Raw genomic sequence first — 25,875 nt, 5'->3', positions numbered from 1 at the left:
TTGATTCCACTGAGAAAGGAAGCTGGGTTGACAGTATCTGTCACCATGATCTCTACATCATCTTGCTCTACCATGATGGCCTGATATTTCAGAAACTTCTGTGGTGAAAGCCAGTGGCCACCCTTTACTTCCAGTACTGCAGACACTGTGTGGGACACTAGCACAGTAATTTTTTGTCTGAGGGTAAACTTGCGTGCCTCTTGAATATTCAGCACAACTGCTGCCACAGCTCTGAGGCAACCTGGCCATCCTTTGGCCGTTGCATCTAGTTGCTTGGAGAAGTAAGCAACTGCTTTCCGGTATCGACTCAAGTCCTGAGCCACTATTCTCAGGGCAATTTCTTGTCTTTCATGGGAAAATAGAAAGAAATGGTTTACTTACATCAGGAAGTCCTAAAGCTGGAGCTGACATGAGGGCACTCTTTAGCTAGCGAAAGGCCCGTGTGGCTTCTTTTGTCCGCTGGAGATCTGTTTCCATCGGCAATAAGAGCATAGAGAGGTCTGACGAGCAGTCCATAATTACAAACTCACAGCCGGCACCACCCTGCCATGCATAAGAAGGTTCGGAGTTATTTTATTGTCTGGGGTTTTGGGGTTTGGCATCTGGCTTCCTTGCGAGCCTGCCCTAAAGTCCGTTGCCCAGCACTCACCTTGTACCTCAGGTACTTTCTCTTTCACTACCTGGGCCTTTTTCTTTGAGACTCTGCATCCTTGGAGTGCTAGGAAATTTAAAAGGCTTACCGTCCAGGCCACACATGCTTCTCTCATCCGACTGGCTACTGCAAGATCATCCATGTACTGCAAAATCCTTCCTTCTTTCTTGTGGAATTTCCCAGGGCTCCAGATCTTTTGCAAGTTGCTCCCCAAAGAGAGTGGGGGAATTTTTGAAGCCTTGGGGCAATCTCGACCATGTGAGCTGCATTTTGCACCCACTTTTAGTGCTTTCTCATTCGAATGCAAAAATTTTTTAGCTGGCTTGGTGGATGGGGAGGCAAAAGAAGGCATCTTTTAGATCTAAAACAGTAAACCAGGTTAGCTCAGCTGTTAGACAAGTTAATAAAGTATATGCATTGGCTACTACCAGATACAAATCTTTTCTTACTTTATTGACAGCCCTCAAATCCTGTACTATCTGGTATGACCCATCAGATTTCCGAACAGGTAAAATGGGAGTGTTGAAATCAGATTGGCATTCTTTCAATAACCCTAACTGCAGAAAATTTTCAGTTATTGGGCTGATTCCTTCCCTGTCCTCTATTTTTAGGGGGTACTGCTTGATTCTCACTGGTTGTGTCCCTTCCTTGAGTTGAATTACTGTAGGGGAGGCATTTTTTGCCCTCCCTGGTACATCAGAAGCCGATAACCCGGGAAATACTTTACTTAGTATTTCTTCATTAATTTTTTCCTTGGTTTCAATACCTGTTAAGGTTAAACTTAATACCTCTATGTACTTTTGATCATTCACTTCCAGAGTAACCTCTCCATTTTTGAACGTAATGGTTGCTTGTAGCTGCTCCAATAAATCTCTGCCTAAAAGTGCTTTTGGTGAATTAGGCATGTAGAAGAATTTATGAATACCCCATTGTTTTCCCAATTTATATCTCAAAGGTTTGCAAAAATATGCCCTTTCAGACTGGCCAGTTGCCCCTTGCACTACAACATAATCATTTTCCACAGGAAATAAAGCTTTATTTAAAACTGAATATGTAGCCCCTGTATCAACCAAGAATTCTACCCTTTTCCTTTCTCCCCCCAGACTCATTGTAATAACCTGTGGATCTGCTGGGGCAGAATTCTCCAGACCTCTTCAGTTGTTTTGTATGTGTGCAGCCATTTGTTGGTCACTCTGTCTCCATTCCGGGCATTGATCTTTCCAGTGACCAATTCTTTTGCAGATTGCACACTTGTTGCTGCCCAGCCGAGGTGGTCCTTGTCTGGGTCGTCCCTGGTTGTATTTTCTTTGCCTTTCTTCCTGTACCACTGCCACCAATCTTTTAATTCCTTGTTTATATCCTTCTTCCTGGTTACTAAATACCCTCCAGGCTTCCTCTAGCAAGGCTTCGAGGTTTCTCCCTTCCGGTCCTCGAATTTTCTGAAGTTTACCTCTAATATCTTCGGCAGACTGCCCCAAAAATTAATTAACTAGTTGATTTGTCCCTATCTCAGGCCCCGAATCTAATGATGTATGACAACGCATAGCATCCCTTAAATGCTCTAGAAACTCAGATGCAGTCTCTGAAGGCCCCTGCTTAAGGGAATATAAGGCAGACCAATTTATGGTTTTTGGAATAGCTCTTTCCACCCCTGTTGCTATCCAGTCTTGGTAATCTGCTAATTTCTTTACCTCTGCTGATACATTAGGATTCCATTCTGGGTCTTGGAGGGGGAAATGTTCCTTTACATCTAGCTGCTTGCTCTTGCAATAATCCTCTGCCAAAGTCCCTGCTTTCTTTAAGATCAGCTGTTTTTCTGTTTCAGTGAAAGCATCCAGTAGTAACTGGATGTCAGCCTAATCTGGACTGTGTTTCTTGATATCATATCGTAGACGTTTCGCAGTAAGTATCGGATCAATACGAGAGTTCCTTTCTCATGCCTCTAAATGAAGAGTGGTAAATGGAACTTTAATCATTAATATCCCCTCTTCTGGTCCCACTGCCTCTCGCAGAGGGGCCTGTAACACTGTTTGCCTCCTAGTTCTAGATGCAACTGGACTGTCGGGGGCGGGGGGTCGATTCTAGTGGATATGCCTTCCTCACCTGAGTCCTCCTCCTTTTTGGGGAAGTTCCCTTCCTCTTCATCCTCATCCTCAACCTCCTCAACCTCCTTCCTCCTAGGAGGAGCTTTCATCTGCTCAAATGTGTCTCGTTCTTTCTCCTCAGAATGATAAACCTTGTCTGATCTCCTACACCATTGTCCTATACTACATGCTGAACAACAACGTTTGATTTGCCCTCTCTTTGCCTTGTTTTCCTTTTCAAGGGCTAAGACCAGTGGATCTGAGGGCGGTCTGATCCCACAGTCCCTTTGCCATTCTTGTGATTTCTTAAAACAAAAAACATATCAGCATACGAAACCTCATCCCATTTACCTTCCCATCTTAAAAACAACATCAACTACAGTAAGGTATTATAATCTTAAGTTCCAGTGGGCGGCCACTTCGCTCCATCCTCTAACCTGTACAATGGCCAGCAGCGTGTGCAATATTGGATTAGATTCTTTTTATTCTCAGAGCCCCCCCTGCTGGTGACTTCCTTCTAGTGGGCCAAGATGCACCCCAAGGGGTTACCCCGAGGGACTTCCTTGCTCTGGTTAGTTCCCATTATCTCCAACTCCTTGCCCTATCTCGCTTCCACCCAAACCTCTCTTCACAGAGCTTCACAGTAGTTTCCCAGTCTTCCTCCCACACACAGCTCCAGGTGGCAGGTATCAGATGTGATTTCTCACACACAAGCTTTAAGATCTTAGGTTCTGAATCAGCTTGATCAGGAAACTTTAATTTACACTCGGGGCATGTGCCCTGACGCTTATTAGAACAGCAATACCAGCGTCTCTGACAAACTCCGCACTGCAATAATACCCACGCAGCGTCCCAGACTCTTGATGCACCAAAGGCTCTCAGGAATTGCCCGCTGAGGCAGGCTATTCCGTTTATTACAGGGAACTCCAAATCCTCTATTGCAGGTTGTTCCCAGTCCAGACTTACTACAGTACCAGCTGAAGTCTGGTAGAGCCCCTCCAAATGAACTTGTTCGTCTCCTCTATCTATGCAATAATTAACAGGATTCACAAACTCCCAGGGGTCAAGTCCAAACCACAGGGGCAGAGGAACCCCTTGGGTTCGTCTAGCCACAGTAAAAGCGTGCACAATCTACACCACAAATCACCACCTTTACTCAATGATCGTCCTCACCCATGCTTCTCCACTACTTCCTCTGTTTTTCTCCCGGGCGTTCCCTGCCCCCACAGCCTGCCCCGGTTGGTGCCTCAGGCCTCACTTGGCCCCTCCAGTCACAGGTAGAAACCCCCCCGCACTTTAGATATACTCTCTTTTATGCACCATACACTTATACACTTGCACAAGTACAAACGCAATGCACTAAGCACACAATGCACTAACCATACAATGATATAGTGTCCGGACACCACACACACACATACCCACACACACAGGTTCACTTGACCCACCCCCAGGGTCGCTAGCGGCTGCTCTATCAGGCAGTGAACCCCCCCTTTAGCCACTCGATCTGCTGCAACCACAGGCCAAGCACTCAGACGTCTCTGAGTGACTTACTCAGCCATCCTATCCCTCTTTTCCCCCGGGGCCCCTCAATACATACTGCATCCTCCGCAGGCCAGCAGGTCCTTGTCTGTCCTCGCAGGAGGCAAGCCGAGACGAGCGGAGCCCTTCCAGGAAAATTCTGGGGCGTGCCTAGGAGTCCGTCTATTCTGCCATCCTTTGCGGGGACAGGGACGGTTCCTCCTGCCTGGCTCGCCAGAATGTTTTGGGGAGAAAGAGAAAAAGAACTCCACAACTTTGTGAAAGTTGTTAAGACAGTATGTTTCTTACAGCGCTGGACGCATGCAGAGATTGCTCTCCTTAAAAGACATGCATACCTCTGGAACTTCAGGTCCTATTTTATCCCCCTCTCAAATACATATGCATACAGTTTCACAATAGGTTCATACATATTAATTTTTACGAATTTCACGTGACATTTGCCGCTAGTTCTTCTTTATCAGAAAGAATTCCTAGGTCAGGCTGACCTGCTTCCACAGCAGTTCCTGTCTCTCTTTATCTCCCTCTGTCTCCCCCCCCCCCCCTTATCTCTGTCTAAATCAAAATGGATTTCTACTCTGGGGGATTTTTACTCTGTCTCAACTGTGCACTAGTGTTCGCTAAGGTCTTATATTTTTATGGTTCTGATGTGATAGGCTGATGAATTTATACAGTCTAAAAAATAAGGTTTTTTTAAACTTTTACTTGTCTAGTGGTAGGGCCCCTCTAAGCCTGGTTATCTCTTTTTTCTTGGGCATATGTTTTGGAGGTTCTTTTAAGGGGATTGGATATGTTGTCATTATTATTATACTTGGTAGTTTTGCTATGGGCAACCGGAGTTGTTTCTTTTTTATTGAAACTTTTTCTCTGAGTTTTGCTTTTTAAAAATTTATGCACTTCTTGCGTTAAAGCAGTAGTAGATTTTCTATTCTATTTTGTTATGGTTTTTTTATCATCATGTTGGAAGAACTATAGTTCAGCTTGTGGGGTGTACCTTCTCTCCCTGTCTGGGGGATGTTTATGTTTGGTATTAGAACTTCTGATCTGTATTGTTGAGATTTGGAGAAAGCTTTCTTTAATTTCTTCTCTGAGTTTTTTGTGATTCTCTTCTATTTTATCTTTTAATTTCATTAGACACGTTTCTCTAGCTGTGATTTTTGTATATGTTGGGCTATGCACGGCATCTGCATATGTTTGGAACTTCTTGGTTATATTAAGTATGGTCTTTTCCCTGTCATCCTGCTTTATTATTGTTAAAGCAGAAGTGTATTTTTGTGGCTTAAGTCGTATAAGTTTTTGTTACATTATGGATGTATATGGTGTTAAGTCTGAATTTATAGTGTTTTGGTTATTTGAGAAGACAATCTTTGCTACTGATTTTTTAAGTGTTGAATTTTTTGTTCTAAGATCTTTTACTGGGTTTGCTGTATATAGAGATTGTCTGCACACAGATATTTTTGTGCCACGCTTCCCAAGACTTGTGCCTAGAGACTGAGGGTTAGCCCCTCTCATCATTTTTTGGTTGATAACTGGATTATGTGACAGAGATTTTAAATGCTTTACTTCAGTACCATCCAGATTTGTATCTTTGCTTGCAGTATTTTAAAGATGGACTAACCAACTAATTATAGATTCATCAGGTTGTCGAGTATTATCTTTTTTCTGGCTATGAAGGTCCTTCAAGGAAAAGGACTTAATAGTGAATTTTGATTTTGTGTCAGTAATTGGCTTTGAGGGTCCTTCCCCCGGATCATCATTGTCCACTATCCAATCGGCTTTGGTTGTGTGTTTTCCACCTCTCATGGTAGGAGCAATAGTAATTGGTTGAGGCTTATTGTCTGGTTTAGCTGCAGGCTTAGGCTTACTATATGGTTTAGCTACAACCTGAGTAGCTGGGGTGTTGGCTGCAGCCTGAGTGACTGGGGTAGTTGTTGATTTATCTCCCTGCCCCCTTGTTTCTATTTGCTGTTCTTTAGTATTTAGTAGTGTATGATAAGCATAGGCCATGGTCTACCTTATTGCAATGATCTTTTTTTCTTTAGAGTCATCATGGCAGTTTTTTTCTAAATATTTCCCCACCTTGTCTGGGCTTTGAATTTGTTCACATGAATATTTTTAGGCTGGGGGATCAAAAAATTCTTTTAGGGTTCGACTTATTTTTTTTCATTCTGTATACTACTTAGAATTTTTCACACCTGGGTTTACTTTTGGGTTAGGGGGTCTCATCAGGTCTTTTGGACATCTCAGCCCTCATTCTAGAGAAGTTGTAGACCATATAGAGCTAACTAGATTAAATACTATGAAAGTGATCTCTTTACCATTTAGGGGAAACTGTGTGGGGACCCTGGGAGGCATCCCCTGGATTGGGGAGACACAAGAGGCTTCCCTCAGAGGCTGTTGGGACCCCATTGGCTCCTCCCCTTGTTCCTATGTCTCTGAGCCACTCCCTCCCTATTCCCCGACTGGCCCTCATCTTGGAACTGCCCCAAGACTACTGTGGAGCCCCTACCTCTGGGGAAAGAGAAACCTGGACTCCCTGGATGAGTGTGCCCTGGGACCCTGCACATCTTACCACGTGGCTGAATTAAACATCTGTGGATACTATGCAAAGGCCCTTTTTGCTTCCTTACCCTAGACTTTATTAGCAGCTATTCCAGCTGCAGCAAAACTGAACATATTCAAAAAGTGACTTAACAGATTCAAAGGAGAAGAAGGAAAGGCTGAAAAGGCTCATCTCCTGCTCCTCCTCTAACAAACTGGCTGTAATTACTAATAAACTAAAACATGCTATTGGAACTAGAACACAGGGTAGGTTGAAGAAACGATAAACTATATATATTTTGAACAGATTCTATGATGGGTTTCTCCTCAAGCCAGGTCTTATGAGCTCTCAGAAGACCTATCACACCTGAGATAGCCCAGCTACCCCAAATAGCATAAAATTAGCAGGATGGCTTCTGAGGTAGTTTTGGAAACTGAAAAAGGTTTAATAAAAGGCAAAATAACAAAGCTCTTACAGAGAAAAACTGAGCCAGGGGCAGGAAGTTCTTGCTCCTTCTAAAACACCCCACAAAAGCGAGTATTTCCTTTGTTCTCTTCCTTTTCTAGTGAATTACCTAGGCGGGACCTCTTGGCCTCTGTCCAATCGAACAGCCCCAGGTCTGAGGTGAAGTCCCAAAGGTCCTATGAGGTGTCTTTTGTACCAAATTGGGAGAGAAACTTCTGGGCTTTTTGCCTTTTGAAGCAAACAAAGAATAATTTAGTCACTTCGTCAACAGGGGGCACATTCCTACAATTCTAGTACCTTTGTAAACTCTATAAATTATTATCACTGAGCTTAGCACAATAGTTATTCTAATTCATACCCTTCTACTGTAAAAACTGTGTTAGGGACAATACTGGAGCTATTTTGCGATAAGAAAATAAGCTTAGGGACTAGAAAGACATTAAAACTTCAAAAACTTTTAGGGACTAGTGTCATGGTTTGACCAGGAAGAAGTGGGAATTCTGGGAAGCTGTGGTCAAACCAATGAAGGTTTTGGGTTTCATACTGACACCTGGTGTAGCCAGTGGGGTTTGGACACACCTCCGAGAATACACAGGGGTTAAAAGCAGGGCACTGCCCTGGCACTTCCTCTTTGGACATCGTCGGGCGAGGAGTTCAGATCTCTCTCCCGCCCGGCCCGCTGCTGCTGGGCGGGGGAGGGGCCAGCCACGTGGTAGGCCTGGGGCCTGGACAGAGGGGGCTTCGGGGGGGCTTCGAGGATGGAAGGGTGGAAAGTCCCAGAGAGTCAGCCCTCGGGCAGCCAGCCCCCCTCTCCCCCCCCCCTCCCCCCCCAGGAGAGCAGCCAGCGAGAAGGGGGAGGAAGACTGCCCGGCCGCAGCGGCAGCGTGTGAGCAGCATGCGTGGGAGCCGTTCCGGGACCGACAGACAGAGACTGAAAACTTTTAACCCTTTCTTGCATGATTGGGGCCTTACAAAAATGCTAATCCTCCTCGAAGCTGAATAAGAAGAGAGATGAGAGATGAGATGACTTAGCTCAAAGATTGTAGAGATGATTAGATGGAGAAAGATGATTTAGAGTGGCCTTTTAGCTAGACTTTTTCTTGTAGCCATGAACTCAGTTGTTCCTGTGACACAGACTGCATTTAGGGGGAGGCAGTGCCTCAAAACCAGGAGAGTTCATTTGTGAAGACCCCCCGGCCCCAGGAAGTTGGAAAAATATGGGGGGGACAGTTGTCCCAAAAGCAGAGACTGTGCCTTTTTAGAGTGAGACAAGGCATCCTTGAAAGACCACCCTAAAAGCAGCTCTGATCCATGTCTCAGTAGTGAGAGCACTGAGCATAGAAAGAACATGTCACAAGCGGCAAATAGACTTTCCGGGCGGTGCCGAAGTGACAAAGAAGCATCCGGGATTTCAGTGTGTTTCCAGAAGCCTATAAAACAAGAAAGACTCCTTTTCCTCTTCATGAACTGCAGTTTGAGTATACTAAAGTGTCGTGCCGAGCTGAGCAGTTAGTATTTTTGAGAGAATGTATTAGATTGAGAAAGTCAGAGAGTAGGGAGGAGGAAAAGTAGTTTTGTAAAGTTTTCAATTTTTTTTTCTTTTCTTTATAGTCTCTCCCTATTTCCCTGTAGTTTAAGTAATAAAGTAGTCTTTATGTTTAAGTTAGAGCCTGTTTTGCTTATTCCTGGTCACATCTCACAGCAGACACCAGGGTGAGACATTTTCATGGGGAGCACTGGCTCTGTGCCAGGCTCAAACCATGACAACTAGAAACACCTGAAGGCTTCTTCCTAGAAAGATTATGAATTTAGGTAACATAGGTACTGACTGATTTATCTTAATACAGCGTAAGTACAACTAAAATGTAATTAGTATAGGGTTTTTCTACTTTCTTGAGCCCCATGTTATGCGCCAAAAAATGGTTTTGTCCTGGTTTAGGGCAAATTTGAGAGAAAACTTCTAAAGGGGTTTCTCTAGAAAGCAAATTTAAGTGGACCCCCCCCCCCCAGCTGGTTTGGGAAAATATTTCCTTGGAGAAAAGTGGAAAAAAATGTTTATTTAACAGGCAAAGCATTTACTAGCAAAAAAAAAAAAAAAAAAAAAAAAAAAAAAAAAGAACACTATTAAACAATAAAACCTCTTGCCATTCCAAACATTCCAAAGAGATGAGAAACTCAGAAAGTCCCCTTGGTGGGCTGTGGCTCGGCTCACTCAGTATGTTCTCAGTCCCTCTGGCACTGGAAATGCCCTGGCCCAGGCCAGGCTCAGTGGACCAGAGGTGAGAGCTGCTGATGCTCTTCTGGGTTTTTAGTCTAGAGCAGGTTTTAACAGTTTTAAGAAAAAGAAAAACTACAGTTCAGGGAACTTCTCTGCCTCAGATAGCTAAAAACTAACTAAAAAGTAAAGGAGAGCTCTGTCTCGCTATCCGTGCTGCAGACAACACAGTCAAGGAGAAGGATGTGGGGGAGTAAGTGCAGTTTCTGATAACAAACTCTGCACTTCTTCTCTCCCCCCCTTCACTCTTGAAATCAGTCTTAAAGGTGCAAAACTTATTTCTGGGCTAAACAGATGAATGGGGATACAAGCATCATAATATCACCCCAGGACATAAAGATATCCTGAAACTTTTTTTTTTTTGAAGTATGTAGTACTTTTTCTTTGCCTGGGTTTGTAATTTTATAAACTCTTGGAAAAAAATCCATGTTCTCTCCTGTCTGGTAAATTACATCCTGCTGGCCAGTTTTTGCCGTGCAAAGATGGTATGCATATTTGGTGCTTTGCTCTTGATCACATCACAATCTGGAGATCATAGTGAAGGCTGATTGTGGAAGCAGGTTTGGTCTAACCTTTCAACTCTGGAGAAGTTTCATTGCAACAATAACCATTTGTGTTTCCACAAAAAAAAAAAATAAATAGGTCTGTATACAACATTGTGCTTGATTTTGTGAGAATGTGTGTTTAAGGAAGACTTGTATTTGGTTTATACACATGGGAGATGGGTCTGAATGTTTCAAAACAAAGTCAACAGTGTCAGTCTCTTTTGATCTCAAATTTTCAGGATGACATACTCTGTGATTTAAACTTTTTATCGTAGTTTCAAGAAGAAATACAACAAATGGGCTCAATCCCCTTTTGCCCAGACTATCACGCAAATTCACTTATTCATCATTGAAGTCATAAGGTTTCATAAGTTATAACCCATAATTCCTAATATTATTCACCTGTTAACAAAAATTTTGTATGGTTAGTCTACTTCTGAAGGTAGATATTTGGGAAGTGAAAATGTGATGCTGTTGAGTCAGGGACGGAAAGACTCCAGTCTTCAGGTGGATCAGAAGGCTCAAGAAGAATCTTTATTAGCAAGAAGCAGCGAGCTTTATAGTCTCACTTGCTAAGTGGGACCGGATTGGTCTCAAAGTAGAAAACATCTCACATTATTGGTGCCTATGAATAGCATGCTGTGGAGAACCATAACTATTAACAATGGTTACAGAAAGAGAGATAATAATTTTTTGAATTCTTTCGTCTAACATTCCCAGGCTCAGCCTGGGAGAAATTGTCTCTGTTCTCTCTTCAACTGAACTGAGAATATCCACAAAAATGGATTCTAAAATCCATCCCACTATGATTCCTGTACTGGGGTGTTTCCAAGTCTCATCACGTTTAACTTTTCCCCATAGTTGGGTTCCCAATGGTGACTCCTTCCACAAGGGACATAAGGTTAATACTCCCAAGTGTCTATTGTACTCTCAGTTCTCCCAAGGGCAAATGTATGGTCCAGATTCCATTACTTCCCACCCATACTGTGGGTCCTAATGATTTTACCATGTCCTGCCTAAAGTCTATATCTCTCCAAGTCTTGTTATTTGTTAGGTGAGACCAGGTGTCATTAAGAAAGGTAGAATAATTTCTACAAACACATCCTAAACTTAGAGCTTGAGCCACAGCCATGAGTTGCTATATCTCAGGATTCTTACTAGTACAAGTGTATACTTGAGTGCAATTCCACTTTTCTTTTATCTTTGGATCCTTTTGCCTTGACCTAATTAAATCAGAATATTTTATACCAACCTGTAAGGGGTCTTCTGGGAGGCCTGGATTCCCTTCCCAGTCCAGGCACCATTGAACTGGCTGGATATATTCCCATTGTCCCGTTTGAGGGCTGTTCCATATTTGGGTATTTGACATCTCCAAGGGGTATTAATGCAGTCTGTCAGCCGATAAATATTCCCTGAAGTTATTTCCAGATCTGGTTTTAAGATATTGCAACTCTCAACATTGTTACACATCCATTGTAAGGAGTATTCTTCTTCCATCCCTGTCCAATTGGCATGGGCGCTATTTCCTTGCCACATGTGTTCCCAAATTTTTGTCAAATTGCTCACTAAAACTTCCCACAGAATTGGATTTTCTGCACAAGTTGGTGTTGGCAAACAAGCTGTTATAGAGGTTACATTCTGTAATCTGCCAAAATCTTGCACTAGCTTTAAGATCACATTTCCCTTCTCAGAGATTAATAACATAGTTTTTATTATTATTATAAATATGCAATTACTTATCATCTTCATTTAGATCCAATAAATAATATCCCCCTAGAAAATCATATTGCATACCTAAAACAATAGGGTTTACAGATAATAAAAACTCTGTGGTGTTAATTAATGGGTTTTTTGCTGTGTTTAATGCATGGTTGCTGGTTTTACCTGTGTGTGATGGACCCAGGGTTTGATTCCTTCCACCTTAAGTGCCATGTAGGTTACCAGGAGGACGTGAAAGTGTCCTTTCCACTTTTCTTTTAAGGGTTCAGAGTTCCAGGTCTTAACATATTCAAAGTCCCCAGATTGGTATGGGTGAACAGGTGCATCCAAAGCAACTGGTCCCAATAGGGTTATAAAATGGCAGAATCCTGTAAGGGTTTTCCCTAAAGAAATTAAGTATAGATTTAAATCTGTTTCTCCCTTTGAATGCATTTGTCCTAGGTTACAATATAAAGATGCATTCTATCCCCATCTTCAAGAGCTGTTGAAACCAGGAGGAACATTGTTTTTTCCTTTATCTCCTGTTAATGGACCCATCAATGCCTTGCCACAAGACTCAGAGATAACTCCCTTCGGGAGCCATTTCTGTTTAATGGGCAATCAAGGACCCACCGAATGGCTCGTAGAATTATATCAGCCCATTGTGCGATGCTCTGCCCAGGGGGGAGGAGCTAATCATCCCCACCTGGATATAATCTGGGTTTTGGGACAGAACAAGTTGCCCTTACCCACTGGTTTCCAGAGGACAAGAGCTACCAGATCTTTTCTACGGGATCATCACTTCAACAAGACCATTTTGTCTGGACTGCTACCACCACCCTAACTAGCAGGGTGTCAGGTTGCATTCTGTCTCTGTCAGTGTTTTTTTTTCCCCTTTTCCTAATAAATTGTATTACTGACTTGGAGTCTCTCACTGGTTTTGCTTTTAAACCACAACAGTATTTCTCCAAGATAGGATGGTGTCTGATACAGGCATCCATAGGGCAATTCATAGGGACTTTAGTTTTTGACCTTGGCTGAATTCTGACTCGCAAAAGAGCCAGAGAGAGGGCCTGTGGCCATTTTAAGCAAGTTTCTTGACACATTTTGCTAATTTGTTGTTTCAAAGTCCGATTAATCCTTTCCACTTTCCCACTTGATTGTGGTCGTCGCCAAGGTGTGTGTAAGTCCCATTTTATACCTAGAGTTTTGCTCAGCTGTTGCACCACATCTGCTATAAAATGTGGGCTTCCATCTGAGGACATCCTAAGTGGTACCCCAAATCTCGGTATGATTTCTTTAAGCGTGATTTTTACCACTTCCCCAGCTTTATTGGTGCGATAGGGAAAGGCTTCTGGCTATCTGGAAAAAGTATCTACCAAACCAAAAGATACCTCTACCCGTTTTGTCTGGGTAATTTAGAGAAATCTATTTGCCAGTAATCTCCAGGTGAATTTCCCTGTTTAATTCTTCCAGCAGGTGGTCTTTTCCTATATATGGGATTACTTTTTAAACAAATTGGACATTTCACTAGGTATGATTTTGCTATTTCAGTCATTCCTATGCAGACTACAGAGCTTTGGAGACTCGATGTCATGGACTTACTTCCCCGATGGGTTTTGTTGCGTTCTTTTTCCATTATTTTTCTCATTACAGAAGTTGGAACTATACCTGTTGGCTGTTACTCAGCATCCCTCTTGATTCTTAGTGGCTTTTAATGTGCTTGCTAAGCACTGATCCTCACTGTCATAATTAGGCTTAAATTCAGATATGTCAATTTGTCTTTGTGGTACTAAGGCTAGGATGCCTTTTTCAGCTACTCCTCGAGCTGCTTTGCCTGCCAATTGGTTTCCCACTATAACATTCGTTTGCCCAGGTTGATGTGCTTTGCAATGCACCACTGCCACCTCCTTTGATTTTTGAATTTCTTCCAGAAGTTGTAAAATTTATTCTTTGTGTTTAATAGCTGATGCTTGAGCAGGAGTCCCCTTTCCTTCCATATAGCTCCATGGCCATGAATTATACCAAATACATACGTAGAATCAGTCCAAATATTCACCTTTTGGCCTGCTGCCAAATTCAATGCTTGTTTTAGTTTTATTATTTCTGCCTTTTGTGCTGACATCTTAACTGGTAAAGATCGAGCTTCCAATACTTCAGTAGTGGTTACCACTGCATATCCTGCCATCCATTTTCCATCCTTCACGAAACTGCTCCCATCTGTAAATAATTCTAAATCAAGATTCTCTATTGGATCATCTCTCAGCTCAGTTCTGCTGGAATATACCTGTTCAATAGTTTGGAGACATTAATGTGCCCGGGCTCCCTCATCCACTGCCTTTGGATCGAGGAATACAGCTGGATTCGTGGCTGCTGTTGTCTTCAATTTCACATCATCCTGTTCCAAAAGCACAACTTGGTATTTGAGCATCCTGCTGGGGGACAGCCAATACCTTCCCCCCTTTCACTCTAATACAGGTATCACCATGTGAGGGACAAAACCAGTTATGTGCTGTGCAGTCATGAGCTTCCTGGCCTCTTGGATCAGTAGAACAGCTGCAGCAACCACTCGCAAGCATTCTGGCCATCCTTTGCTCACATTGTCCAGCTGTTTGGAGAAATAGCCTGCAGGTCTCCTCCAGGTTCCCAGCTTCTGCATCAGGACCCCCAGGGCTAAATGTTGCCTCTCATGTACAAACAGTTTAAAGGGCTTGGTTAAGTCAGGAAGCCCTAATCCAGGTGCTGTCATTAATGCCTTTTTCAGTTCTCAAAAGGCAGTTCAGCACTTGTGAGTCCACACCAATTGTCCTTTTTTGTTTCTTTTAGGGCTTCATAGACAGGATTCACTAAAAGTCCATAATTTAAGATCCACAACTGGCACCACCCAACCACTACCAGAAAGCCTCATGATTCTCAGATGTTCTGTGGTTTTGAATTTGGCAGATTGCTTCCTTTCTGTCAAGGTCAAGAATTCTCTGCCCTTGAGTGATCTCGAAGCCCAAATAGTTCACAGTTGTCTTTCCTATTTGAGCTTTTCTTTTAGCTTCTCTGTAACCATTCTGTCCCAGAAAGTTCAACAGACTTATGGCCATTTGCAGGCATTAGTGTTAGGTCTCTGCTGCCAGCAGAATGTCATCCACATACTGTAAAACTGCCCCTTCGGTGTTATTTTTTTTCCATTGTTCGACTTCTTTTGCTAGTTAATTTCCAAATATTGTTGGACTATTTTTAAAACCCTGTGGTGGGGTGGTCCAGGTTAACTGAACTTTGAATCCAGAGGTCGGACTTTCCCATTCAAAAGCAAATTATTGTTTGGCTATTTTCATCCAAGGGTATGCAGAAAAAGGCGTCCTTAAGATCAATAACTCTAAACCATTTATATTCCCATTTTAGTACTGTCAAAAGTGTGTATGGATTAGCTACTACTGGATGAATATCTGGTACTATTTTATTACTGACCCTTAAATCTTGTACTAACCTATATTCCCCATTTTGCTTTGTAATAGGTAGTACTGGTGCGTTATTTTCTGATTCACACTCCTTCAATAACACATATTTAATAAAATTTTTATGAGCTTTTCCAGCCTCTTCCTTGCCTCCCAATTAACAGGATATTGTTTTTGCCTTACCAGTTTAGCTTCAGGTTTTCGAGTAATCCTCACTGGTTTGGCTGCTTTTGATTGTCTAGGCATTTCAGTTGCCCATACCAACAGGGTCACGGTGTTTTCTACCTCCTATGGGATTTCTTCCAATTCATTTGACTCCTGTAACATAAAAATCCTTGCCCAAAGGGCTTTTGATTCTGGTGTTTAAATTTTTATTTCCCCATCCTGAAAAATTATTTGAGCATTTAATTTTCCCAATAAATCTCTCCCCAGCAAGGGGACTAGGAATTCAGGCATATATAGAAACTGGTGAGTAATCCAATTATTTCCTAATTTAAATTTCATGGGTTGTAAAAAGGACCAGGCTTTGCTTTTCCCTGTAGCATCAATTGCATTTACCACTGTCTTGGTTTGAAACAAATTAGGAGGAAATGTCCTGAAAAGAACGTGTTCTCGAAAGAGAGGTAGGTTTCAAGAGCCCCTCCCCCACAGGTTCAAAAGGAATTTCTTGGAGGAAAATTAAAAAAACCTCTGTTTATTGAAAAAGCAGAGTGCACACAATCACAGAAAAGAAAATTAATATTGTTAGATAATAAACCTTCTCATTGTGGAGAAAGATGGTAGATTTTTAGAGTCCTGTTTGGTTTCTCCTGAGGTCTGGAGCCAGAATGAGGCATCCCCGAAGCCTTCCCCCCACTGGGCCATGGCGTGGGGCTCCTGGCAATGTTCAGGTGTTTTCGACTGGAGCAAAGCTTAACAGTTCCAGAAGAAGAAGCCACAGTCCTGGGAGAAAAACTTCTTGCCTCAGCTAACAAAAAAAAGCTAGCTAAAAGCAGACACAACTACCTTTTTTTTTCTGCTGCATACACAGAGCTGAGTGCTGGGGAAAAGCCAAGGGAGTTACCTGTGTTTTTGAACATAGGCCACCGAAAGAATTCCACCGCCGCGCCCTCCCCTTTGAGCTTGAAGTTACAGGACCCATGTCTGGGCATAAAGCAGACGATAGGGGATACAGTATCATAACATCACCCCAAGACAACCACATTTCTACGAAGTTTCCCTTTACATGTATTCTATACAGAATAAGTTGCTCCTGTGTCCACCAAAAATTCCACTTCTTCTTTTCCCAGCCTCAGTGTAACCAGAGGCTCAGCTGGGGTAGAATCCCCTGGTCCCCTTCAATCTTCATCTTCTAATGGTCTAATCTTTAAGACCAGGTCCAGCTTTCCAGCCTGTGGGCATTCTACCTTCCAATGCCCCTTTTCCTTGCAGACTTCATACTGGTCTTCCCCTAACTGTTGTCAGGGAAACAGTGGAAGCCTTCCACCTCCCCTACCCCTTGTTCCCCCCACCCAACCTCCCCTGTTGGCCGGTCCCTTAGTACCCTCCACAGGTCCCCTAGCCACCCCAAAAGTCGCAAGCAATTTGTCATGTCTCTTGTTTTCCCTTCTAGCCTGCCATAGTTCTTTTTCCCTATCCCTGTCGTGATATACTTTCCACGCTTCATCTAACAACTTTCCTAAGTCATGTGACCCCATTCCTTCCAGTTTCTGGAGTTTCTTTCTAATATCTGGAGTAGACTGCCCTATAAAGGTAGTTGCTGACTGTACAGCCTCTTCTGGATTCTCAGGATCCAGATCAGTATATTTTTCTGGCAGTCACCTTCAATAGTTCCATGAAAGCTGTAGAGGATTCAGTACTGTCCTGCTTTACCTCATACAGTTTTGACCAGTTCATGTCTTTTGGTGTAGCATGCTTTACATCAAACAATATTCATCTCTGATATCTTGTTAAGCAATCTTGAAGTCCCAGTAAATTAGGGTTCCATCTTGGATCTGTTGAAGGAAAAATCTCATCTACAGTTCCTCCTAAGTCTCCATTAGCATGTGTCCCCTCCACCTGCTTTCTGGCCATGGTCAAAACCATCCTTTTTTCTGTGTTATCCAACAACATATCTAACATCATTTGTATATCATTCCAGTCAGGGTCCTGAGTCCTAATTATGGTTTCAAATACTTTAGCAACTCTATTCGGATCCTCTCTATAAACTCCTGCTGCCTTTTCCCATGACATTAAATCCACAATTGAAAATGGGGTCTTTACTTTTCCTGGACCATGTTTCCCAACCACCTGCCAGAAGGGAGCCATCAGAATATTCCCAGCATCCCTCCAACATCTCCTTGCTGCCTTCTAGTGCGTCCTGCAACCAGGCTAAAATCCTCTGATCCCCTAAAGTGTTCTCTCCACTCCAGTCCACTGTCCCATGACCTACTTATGCATCTAGCCGTGTTCCCTGCTGATTCATCATTCACCCCACCTGTTCCCGGCTGATTCACCATTCACCCCACCTGCTCTTTGCCGTAGAGCAACCATCATCTCTAAATCATCCTTGTCCTCTCTTCCACACTTTAAGCACCTCTGCCCTAGGCTGCAGACAGAACATCACCTTTTCAACCCTTTGCCTTTCTTTTCCTTTTCAAGTGCAAAAATTAATGGATCTTGCAGGGTCCTCCCACATTCCTTTTGCCACTCTGGATGATTTATTAGGGTGAAAACCAAGTCAACATAAGGAGCTTCATTCCACTTCTTTTCCCTTCTACAAAAGAACATTAAGTGCAACAGGGTGTTATACTGTAAGGTTCCATCCTTAGGCCACTTCTTTTGATCTTCCAGCATGTAAAGTGGCTACCACTGATTACAGAATTCTAAGTTTTTCGCGCATGAGGGGAATACCCCAAATTTGTTTCCAGTGTTTCAAGATACATCTCAGCAGTGACACCTGTGATGCCCCTTTTGAGGTTTTGTTTCTCATTATAACAAATTACTGTTTAGGAGCTCCTTAGAAGGGAGTCTAACCCTTCCCTTTTGAAGGGACTCTAACCCTTTCCTTTTCTCACCTTAGGTACCTTTAAACCAAACCCTGTGTAGCTTTTGCTGTGCCTTATAGGTAGGTTAACAGTTAACATCTTTAGAGTAAAGTAAAGAATGCCTTTATCTTACCAGGGATCTTGTTCCGATTTCCTTTGGACCAGGGATGAAGGTTCTCCCCGAGAATCCCTCGGTGCTGGCTGGAAGTCCTGAGATCCCTTGGATCCATGGAAAATCAGGAGTCTGTCCCATCTGGGCCACCAAAACTGTTACCAAAAATTTGGTAAAATAAGAAACCCCTTAACACCAATGTAGCATTAAGAAGCAGGCATTCTTTATTTGACTGGATGCTCGGGGGAATAGCTCCTCCCAAAGCTGTGCATGCTGGGTACAAGAAAGTTTCTGTTTAGATACTGTATTTTGCATACATATTCATTGATTGTCCCAGACTAAACAAACATGTGATAATAATTTCTCTGAAATCATTAACATATTTCCCCTCCCCTTTACTCGTGCGTTCTTCTGTCCTGGGGGTCTCTCTGGTGGTCCCTGGTGTTCCTAGACCCTGGTGTTCCAGGTGACCTGGCTGAGTTGGCAGAACACTGAGGCTGGCTAACTTCCAGTTCTCCTTCTTACACAATGGGCATTGTGCAGTTTCCGTAGGCCAGTAGTTTCAGAGAATAAGCATTGTGTTAGCTCACCAGGTGAAGGCCATTTATTATCTGGTAACACACCTATGAGGAAAAGAATTAGTTGCCTAGCCGACAGTGAGTGTGCTCATCCTTCCTCTTCCATCACGGTGCAGGTATGTCCTGTATCACACCAGGAAGCATGAAAGCCTCAGCAGTCCAACTGCTGTTGGATATACTTCAAAAGCTTTTTAGGTAAGCTGGTGTTCTATACTCTCCATCTTGGAGATTTGGTCTATATCATTTCCATAATTTAGCACATTCTGACCAGACTGTCAAACAAAAGATAACAGCTCCTGGAAACAACAATTTGCAGGTGATAATGGTTGGTTAATGGCCCTTTAGTTATTTTTGGCCACCTGTCCTGCCGACTCTAGTGCTTGGCTTTGATTAATGACTCTGCTCCTAGCATACATTATTCCTTAGCATGAGCTGTGATAGCCAAAAATTTAAGTGGGAGTTTAATGAACAGTCACACAGAGTAAAGACAAAATCTTGTAGAAACTTTGAGGTTAGATTTTGAGGAATCCTACCTGAAACACTTAAGAGTTGCAAGCACAGAATCATGCTTTAACCTTGCATTGCACTGTCACATGATGCTCATGAAATAAACACGGGCAGGAGACTTTTCTCCTTTTTAATGCCTTTATTAAAAGTGATCAGCTCCGGTGGGGAGAACCAACGGGTCCACGCTCACGCCACCGATGCTCCCAGGAGTGACTCGGAAGAGGAGGAAGAGTGCAGCTTTGTCCACTGGTCTGTGGGCAGAGCTGGGGGTTCCGTCCTCATGAGAGCATCGGGAAATCCCTTGCTTTTCGGTTCAACATTCAAGGTCCTCTGTCTAGCTGGCATCTTTTTAGGTTAGGGTGAGGGGTAAAAAGGCCTTGGCGGATACTAGATTCTGTTCCTCATGTCTGTTGTAGACATCTTTTCATTAAAATCCTTTCTTAGGATTTTTCCTGCTGGAGCTGAGAAGTTTCAGCAACAGATGTAAACAATTGTTATCTGCTGCTGTGGAATGCAACAGGTCCACCTGTGATTTGCCCATCTTACATGTTTACAATTAATAGCCAGTCAAAGACTGAGCTCTCTCGGACAGAGTCAGAGAGAGCTCCTTTGTTATCATTCTTTTCTATTCTATTCTTAGCTATCCTTCTGAAAACTTTTTTTTCTATTCCTTTTAATATATTTATAATGTAGTATATATATCATAAAATAATAAATCAAGCCTTCTGATCATGGAATCAACATTCTCGCCTCTCTCTCATCCTGAAAACCCCTGTGACCATGGTCACACACGTCTAGTCATCACTTTGATTCGTCAATTTTGTGTTGGCTCGTTGTTTTAGGGGTTTTTGGCTAGGTTTGGTGAGGGGTCTCTCCCGTTGCATGCTGGATTCGATGTCATTTGCATGTCGATGTCCCTTCCCCTTCACCTTCTGGGTGTCATCCTCTAGGAAGCAGCAGGATGTCACTCGACAAAAGGGGGAATTCTTAACCATCAACGACAGGTAGTTAACAAAAATGACCAGTGATTACAATAACAAACAGTTAGAACTCCACCCCTGGCAGCAACTGGCCCAACCTGCTAACTCTGCAATCTTAAAAAAAAAATGGGCAGCTGTTCTACTCATAACAGTTCATGTGTCTGAGACATAACACATGACAGACCTTCGTTGCTCCTCAGCCAAACAGTGTGTTTTATTGTTCGGGGCTTGCTGTTATAGGCAATTCAAAAACTCTTGGCTCTAAACAGTCATTGGTCTAATCTCCACACCTCCTAGACGCTGAACCAGTCAAATGCTTGTACTTTAGGAGAGTTGTTATTGGTTGAAACCTCTGTCAGTCAGCCCATAGGCTGGTTTATGGAACTGGGCTGGATTTCTTATTTATAACCAGATTCATGTTCAGTACGAATCAGCTTGTACTGCAACATTGCACTGCTTGTGAAATACACTACTCTGAGACACCTAAAATATCATGTAAGGCATAAAACTTTCTTTGTCCTGGTAGTCAAGTATTATATCATAAATGAGGCCTGAAAGCTTTATAAAAATGATCAAAATAGAATCTAGGCTTCAAGGCTAAGTACTGCATGCATTTGAATGCATTGCATTTCTTAGGGAGCTAAATAGCTAGGTGTACATACAGCTGTGCAACTGTTTTAAATTTCAGTTCCTTCTTATAAAGTATTCATACGATTTGATTGCTTAGATAAGCTCAGCTAATCACAGAGAGACTGAATTTTGCCAAAGGAAAAAATGCTATGTGATATATTTTGTGCAAAATTCCAAAAAAGCAAATCTTAACTTTAAATTGGTAAACATGCAGAATATTAATTTATTAGTTATTTATTCTTTGTGTAAAGTACAAAGATACAAAGAAATGTAAAGGAAGTCGTGACTGTGCATTAACAAATACAAGCCAAATTTTACTTAAAGCTGATTTTATATATTTCTGAGGTTGAAGTTTGCACAACTATAATTGTTACATTATTTGGCTTTCTAAGAATTATGCATTGGTTGTATATTGCTGCTTACCATAATGTTCTGAAAGTTGGCCATGCAAGCTAATTTTTGTTCTTACTCTATGATTTTTTGTGATAGAACATCTAATAGTAATTCCTTGTAGTTGAGAACTATTTATTTGGGATTGGAATTTTATGCTTATAATTTTAAATACCCAGTGGTGTATTCTAGATTTTTTTGGAGAAGTTTTGTTTTAGTTATTAACTCATTGCTTTTTTTTTTTTGCTTGTATTTTGTCTTCAAAAATTTTTTTTAATTCAATGTTGCTGCAGTTGTTACTGTGTTACTGCTGTCTTGATATTGAAGCAAGCACCTTGCAAGCACCATAACCACTTGACAGTGTTTTGCCCTGAACTTAACAAGCTGTCCACTTTGTGCAGAAAAGTCATGTTTGTGTCCATTGGCTGAAGTATATTCTTATTTGTCTTGCAGGCACAGGAGAGAGTGGCAAAAGCACATTCATCAAACAGATGAGAATTATTCATGGATCAGGTTACTCTGATGAAGACAAAAGGGGCTTTACGAAATTGGTGTACCAGAATATATTTACAGCAATGCAGGCCATGATCAGAGCCATGGATACCCTCAAAATTCCATATAAGTATGACCATAATAAGGTGAGATTTTTGTTTATTTCCATAGCTGAAATTTTTCCTCTTTTATCTTTAGGAAATGTACTGAAGGCCTCTAAAAATGATAAATCACAAATTATATTCTACCTAAAGTTTGAAAGAAAAGGGCTTCTTCTAGTCCTGCCTCGAGTTCTCTGCCCTTTGCACTGCTCTGACAACACAGGTGCTGTTCTTATCAAGATGTTTGGGAGGTTTGTGACAGCAAGAGGGTAGAGGGCAGGCTGCCATTTGCCTGTGACTTTAATTATCTTTTTTCCCTTCCTCCCAGCTTATGTTCTGGCCAGAGCATAGTTAAGTAATTTTTCTGGTTTGTACCAGTACTACTTAAGGTTTTCCATAAATATTATGTGGGGGAAAAATATTAGAAAAATAGGTGGGGATATCTGCTTGTATGTGAGTATATTATGAAATAAAACTTTTGATACAAGGCCTTGGAATAAGCAAATTATTTTGAAAGTGATGACATCATTGAAACTTTGAAAGAAAACACATTTAAAGCATTTTATAAGGTTTATCTTTGATTAACCTGACTTCTTTTAATTTTTGTTCCATTCAGAAATTTTCCATTTAAAATCAAATGTATAACTGGTATAACCAGTATTAAAATTGAAATTTGCATGTGTATTTCAGGTCCATGTTTTTGCTGTACATAAAGCACTGAATTTCCTAACAAGCTGACTTGAAGACTTAGTTGATTGTGAAGCGCACTTTTTTTTATTTTTGAATCGGTACTGACAGACATTTTGCTGTAGTATATGGAAGTCCTAATCATAAATCAGTAAATTGTTTTCTTGTATTATAATGCAAAGTGTTTTGTATTGTTCAGATTGAATGTTCAATTCATATAGGCTGTTTTTGTATAGTTGTAGTGAATTAGATGTGTCATACCTGTATATGTGTGGCCAGACCTTTCTAATTAATGCTGTTCATTTCTCTATATAAAAATACCTTGACTTTAAGTGAGTCTATCTTTGCACTCACCTCCTTCACAAGCATTTCCATCAGTTCTAGGTGTGAATTAAAGTACAACTTGCCAAAGTTGCCAGGTTCTAGATTCAATTCCTTTAAAAACTTGGGGATTTTTTAATTCAAAGAAATTAAAAATGCAAACTTATTTCTCCACTTCCCTCCTTTTTTTCCTCCATTAAGAAGGTAAATTTATTAGCCTCGCAACCTAAAAAACACAGGAAGGGCATTTCCTATTAATTTGAATCTCATAAAAATATTGGTCTCTAGAAAATATCTCACAGTTCAAGTAACTGCATATTTTTAGCACAGTACTTGTCTTGTACAGTAGCTTAGAAAACTACAGCTCAAGCTGATGTTTGTATTGCTGAGCCTAAAGAAAAGAGAGTGAAGTGACACTTAGCAAATTCAAAAAGTCCAGTTAGGTAGACATTTGTAATCTTTGTACAGTGTAAAAAAAAAACACATCCAGGCTGGATTATTTTAATATCAGTGTAGGAAGAAGCATGTTGTAAGTTAAGGAAGTTAGTTCTTCCAGTGTTGTGTTGGCTTCATAGTAAGTGATATAATTAAAGAGGCAGAGTCTGAAATTCATTGTCCTATATTATAATAATCTAGGATCTTTGAAATATTTATTATCAGAATAATGAAAGTCAATTGAGAAATGTAAAAATTATTGTTTACATAGTAATGTCTCAAAACTGATGGTAAGGCATTGTATCATACTTCATCACACTTTTTTGTCTTGTCAGTTTCAGAATATAAGCTCGACTGAGCTTTAAGATAAAAGGTGAGGGTTATCTCTTAAGGGATCTGACATAGGAAATGGTGGCTTATGGACTAGGTTTTTAGTTTCCATTTGAGTAAACTGTTACTGTGTTTCCATTTTATTTAACCAGAAATTTTGAATTTTTTATATGCATCTTGAATTTTAGAGAAGCGGTTTATAAAATTCAGAAAAGCCTTAGGTGGAGATTTTTGTCCTGTTTTTTTACAGAAATGGACTTCAGCAATTCTCAAAATTGCCTGTCTGCAAGGTTTTTGTGAATGTACAATAGTATCTCATGTGCAGCCACTGACACTCAAATTCAATTACAAAAATCTTATATATATTTTAAAATAATTTTTAAAATTATCTTTTTAGAAATCTGACCTGTGTATTTATGTTCTTGTCAATCCTTTCCAATTCTGAATTAAAACATTAAATTTTTTATCTTCTGACATTCCCAGTGTTGTCCATAGTGGCTTAGAAGTCGTTGCTCCAGGTAATGTAGTCCCCCCATTTCTCCTTTTCTATCTTTCTTCATGTCTAATTGCTGAAGGAAGGCTTTTTATTTTTCCTCTCCTGTTGTTACAGAACTTTTACTAAATAAATTTACTACTGTGCTAAAGAAGTACTAGCACTTTTACCCATTATTGTTCCCTTTCAGTGTAATTTCCAGAAGACAGTTGCCTCTTCTTACAGACTGTCAGGAAGATGTCACTCAGCAGTGGTTATCAGGCAGAAAATCTTATTTAAATCCTGTCCTGGTTTAGGGCAAATTTGTTAAAGAATCTGCAAAGGAGGGCCCCTCCAGAAAGCAAAACCTACACAGCCCCTCCCCCCAACCGGTTCGGGAAAAAATTCCTTGGAGAGAGGTGGAAAGAACCTGTTTATTTCAGGCACAGCACCCCCCAGCACACAAAATGAACAATAGCAGATGACACCGCTCTGAGAAAGATGACAAAATCAGAAAGTCTCTTTCGGGGGTGGTTGCTCTGTTCTCAGTCCCTCCGGCTCTGGGGCAGCTGCTGCAGGCCAAACCTTTGGTGTTCCCGGGTTCCAGTCCAGAGCAGGTTCGAGATGGTCACAGAAACAGGGGAGGAGAGACAGTCCAGGAAGGGATGTGGACTGTTTAGCTAGAACTAGCTAATAAGCAGAGGCCAAAGCAGAGCAGAAGCGAGAGCAGAAAAGAGAGCAAGCAAAGCAGCAAGCTGAAAGCAAGAAGTGAAAAACAGCCGTATGTACTGCTCATCTCTGTGTCCCTGATAAGAGAAACCCAAACACAACTTCCACTCTTCAGAGCCGGTCTTAAAGGCACAGAACAGATGAATGGGGATACAAGCATCATAACGTCACCCCAGGACCATCCATATACATAATTTCCCATGAGACTTCTTAACTGTTTATAACAAGATACCTAATGTAAGATAGAGCAAGTTACAAGAAACCATAGGCACTAAAAAGGTAAAATTATGCCTTAAAGTAGACCAAGAATTTTGCTGTAAATTGTTTCTATTGGTGAAGTTGTTTCTTTATTTAAGCCTATTTCCCTATAGGAAATGTTTAAAAATTAAAAAAAAAAGCAGATATGGGAAAATGGTTTTAAAGTCCAAAATCTTACTGAAATTGTCTTGAAGGCCAAGTTTACTTTGTTAATAGCTCCACATCCCCACCCCCATAGAAGCAATCTACTGTAACAAACTGTCCTTGTTTAGGGTAAATTTGAGACAAAAGCTCCAAAGGGGTTCCTCTAGAAAGCAGATTCAATCGGCCCCTCCCCCAACTGGTTCAGGAAAATATTTCCTTGGAGAAAAATGGAAAAAACCTGTTTACTTAACAGGCAAAGCATTCACCAGCACAAAAAAAATGAACAATATAAACCAATAAAGCATCTTGCCAATCTGAAGAGATGACAAACTCAGAAAGTCCTTTTCGTGGGTTACAGCTCAGCTCATCCAGTCTATTATCAGTCTGTCTGGCACTGGAAATGCCGCGGCCCAGCCTGGCAGGCCACAGATGCGAGC

General features: G+C 41.5%; 1 protein-coding gene across 4 annotated transcripts in view; it reads left to right on the top strand.

Annotated features, from left to right (window-relative positions):
• The window catches only part of LOC135460510 (guanine nucleotide-binding protein G(q) subunit alpha-like), a 125,916-nt gene that overhangs the window by 67,194 nt on the left and 32,847 nt on the right, over positions 1-25,875 (top strand). For 3 of the 4 annotated variants that reach the window (XM_064737366.1, XM_064737368.1, XM_064737369.1), the window contains exon 2: positions 21,923-22,107. In XM_064737366.1, the coding sequence (XP_064593436.1) occupies positions 21,923-22,107 (185 nt within the window). Of the gene's footprint in view, positions 1-21,922; positions 22,108-22,752; positions 22,824-25,875 lie in introns of those variants that run through there. The other variant, XM_064737367.1, reaches the window with a different exon arrangement.

This window comes from Zonotrichia leucophrys, unplaced genomic scaffold (genome assembly GCF_028769735.1).
Source record: "Zonotrichia leucophrys gambelii isolate GWCS_2022_RI unplaced genomic scaffold, RI_Zleu_2.0 Scaffold_50_376499, whole genome shotgun sequence".
Classification (NCBI taxonomy): Eukaryota; Metazoa; Chordata; class Aves; order Passeriformes; family Passerellidae; genus Zonotrichia; species Zonotrichia leucophrys.
The sequence above is the reverse complement of the archived record's forward strand: the minus strand, read 5'-3'. Positions and strand labels throughout refer to the sequence as shown.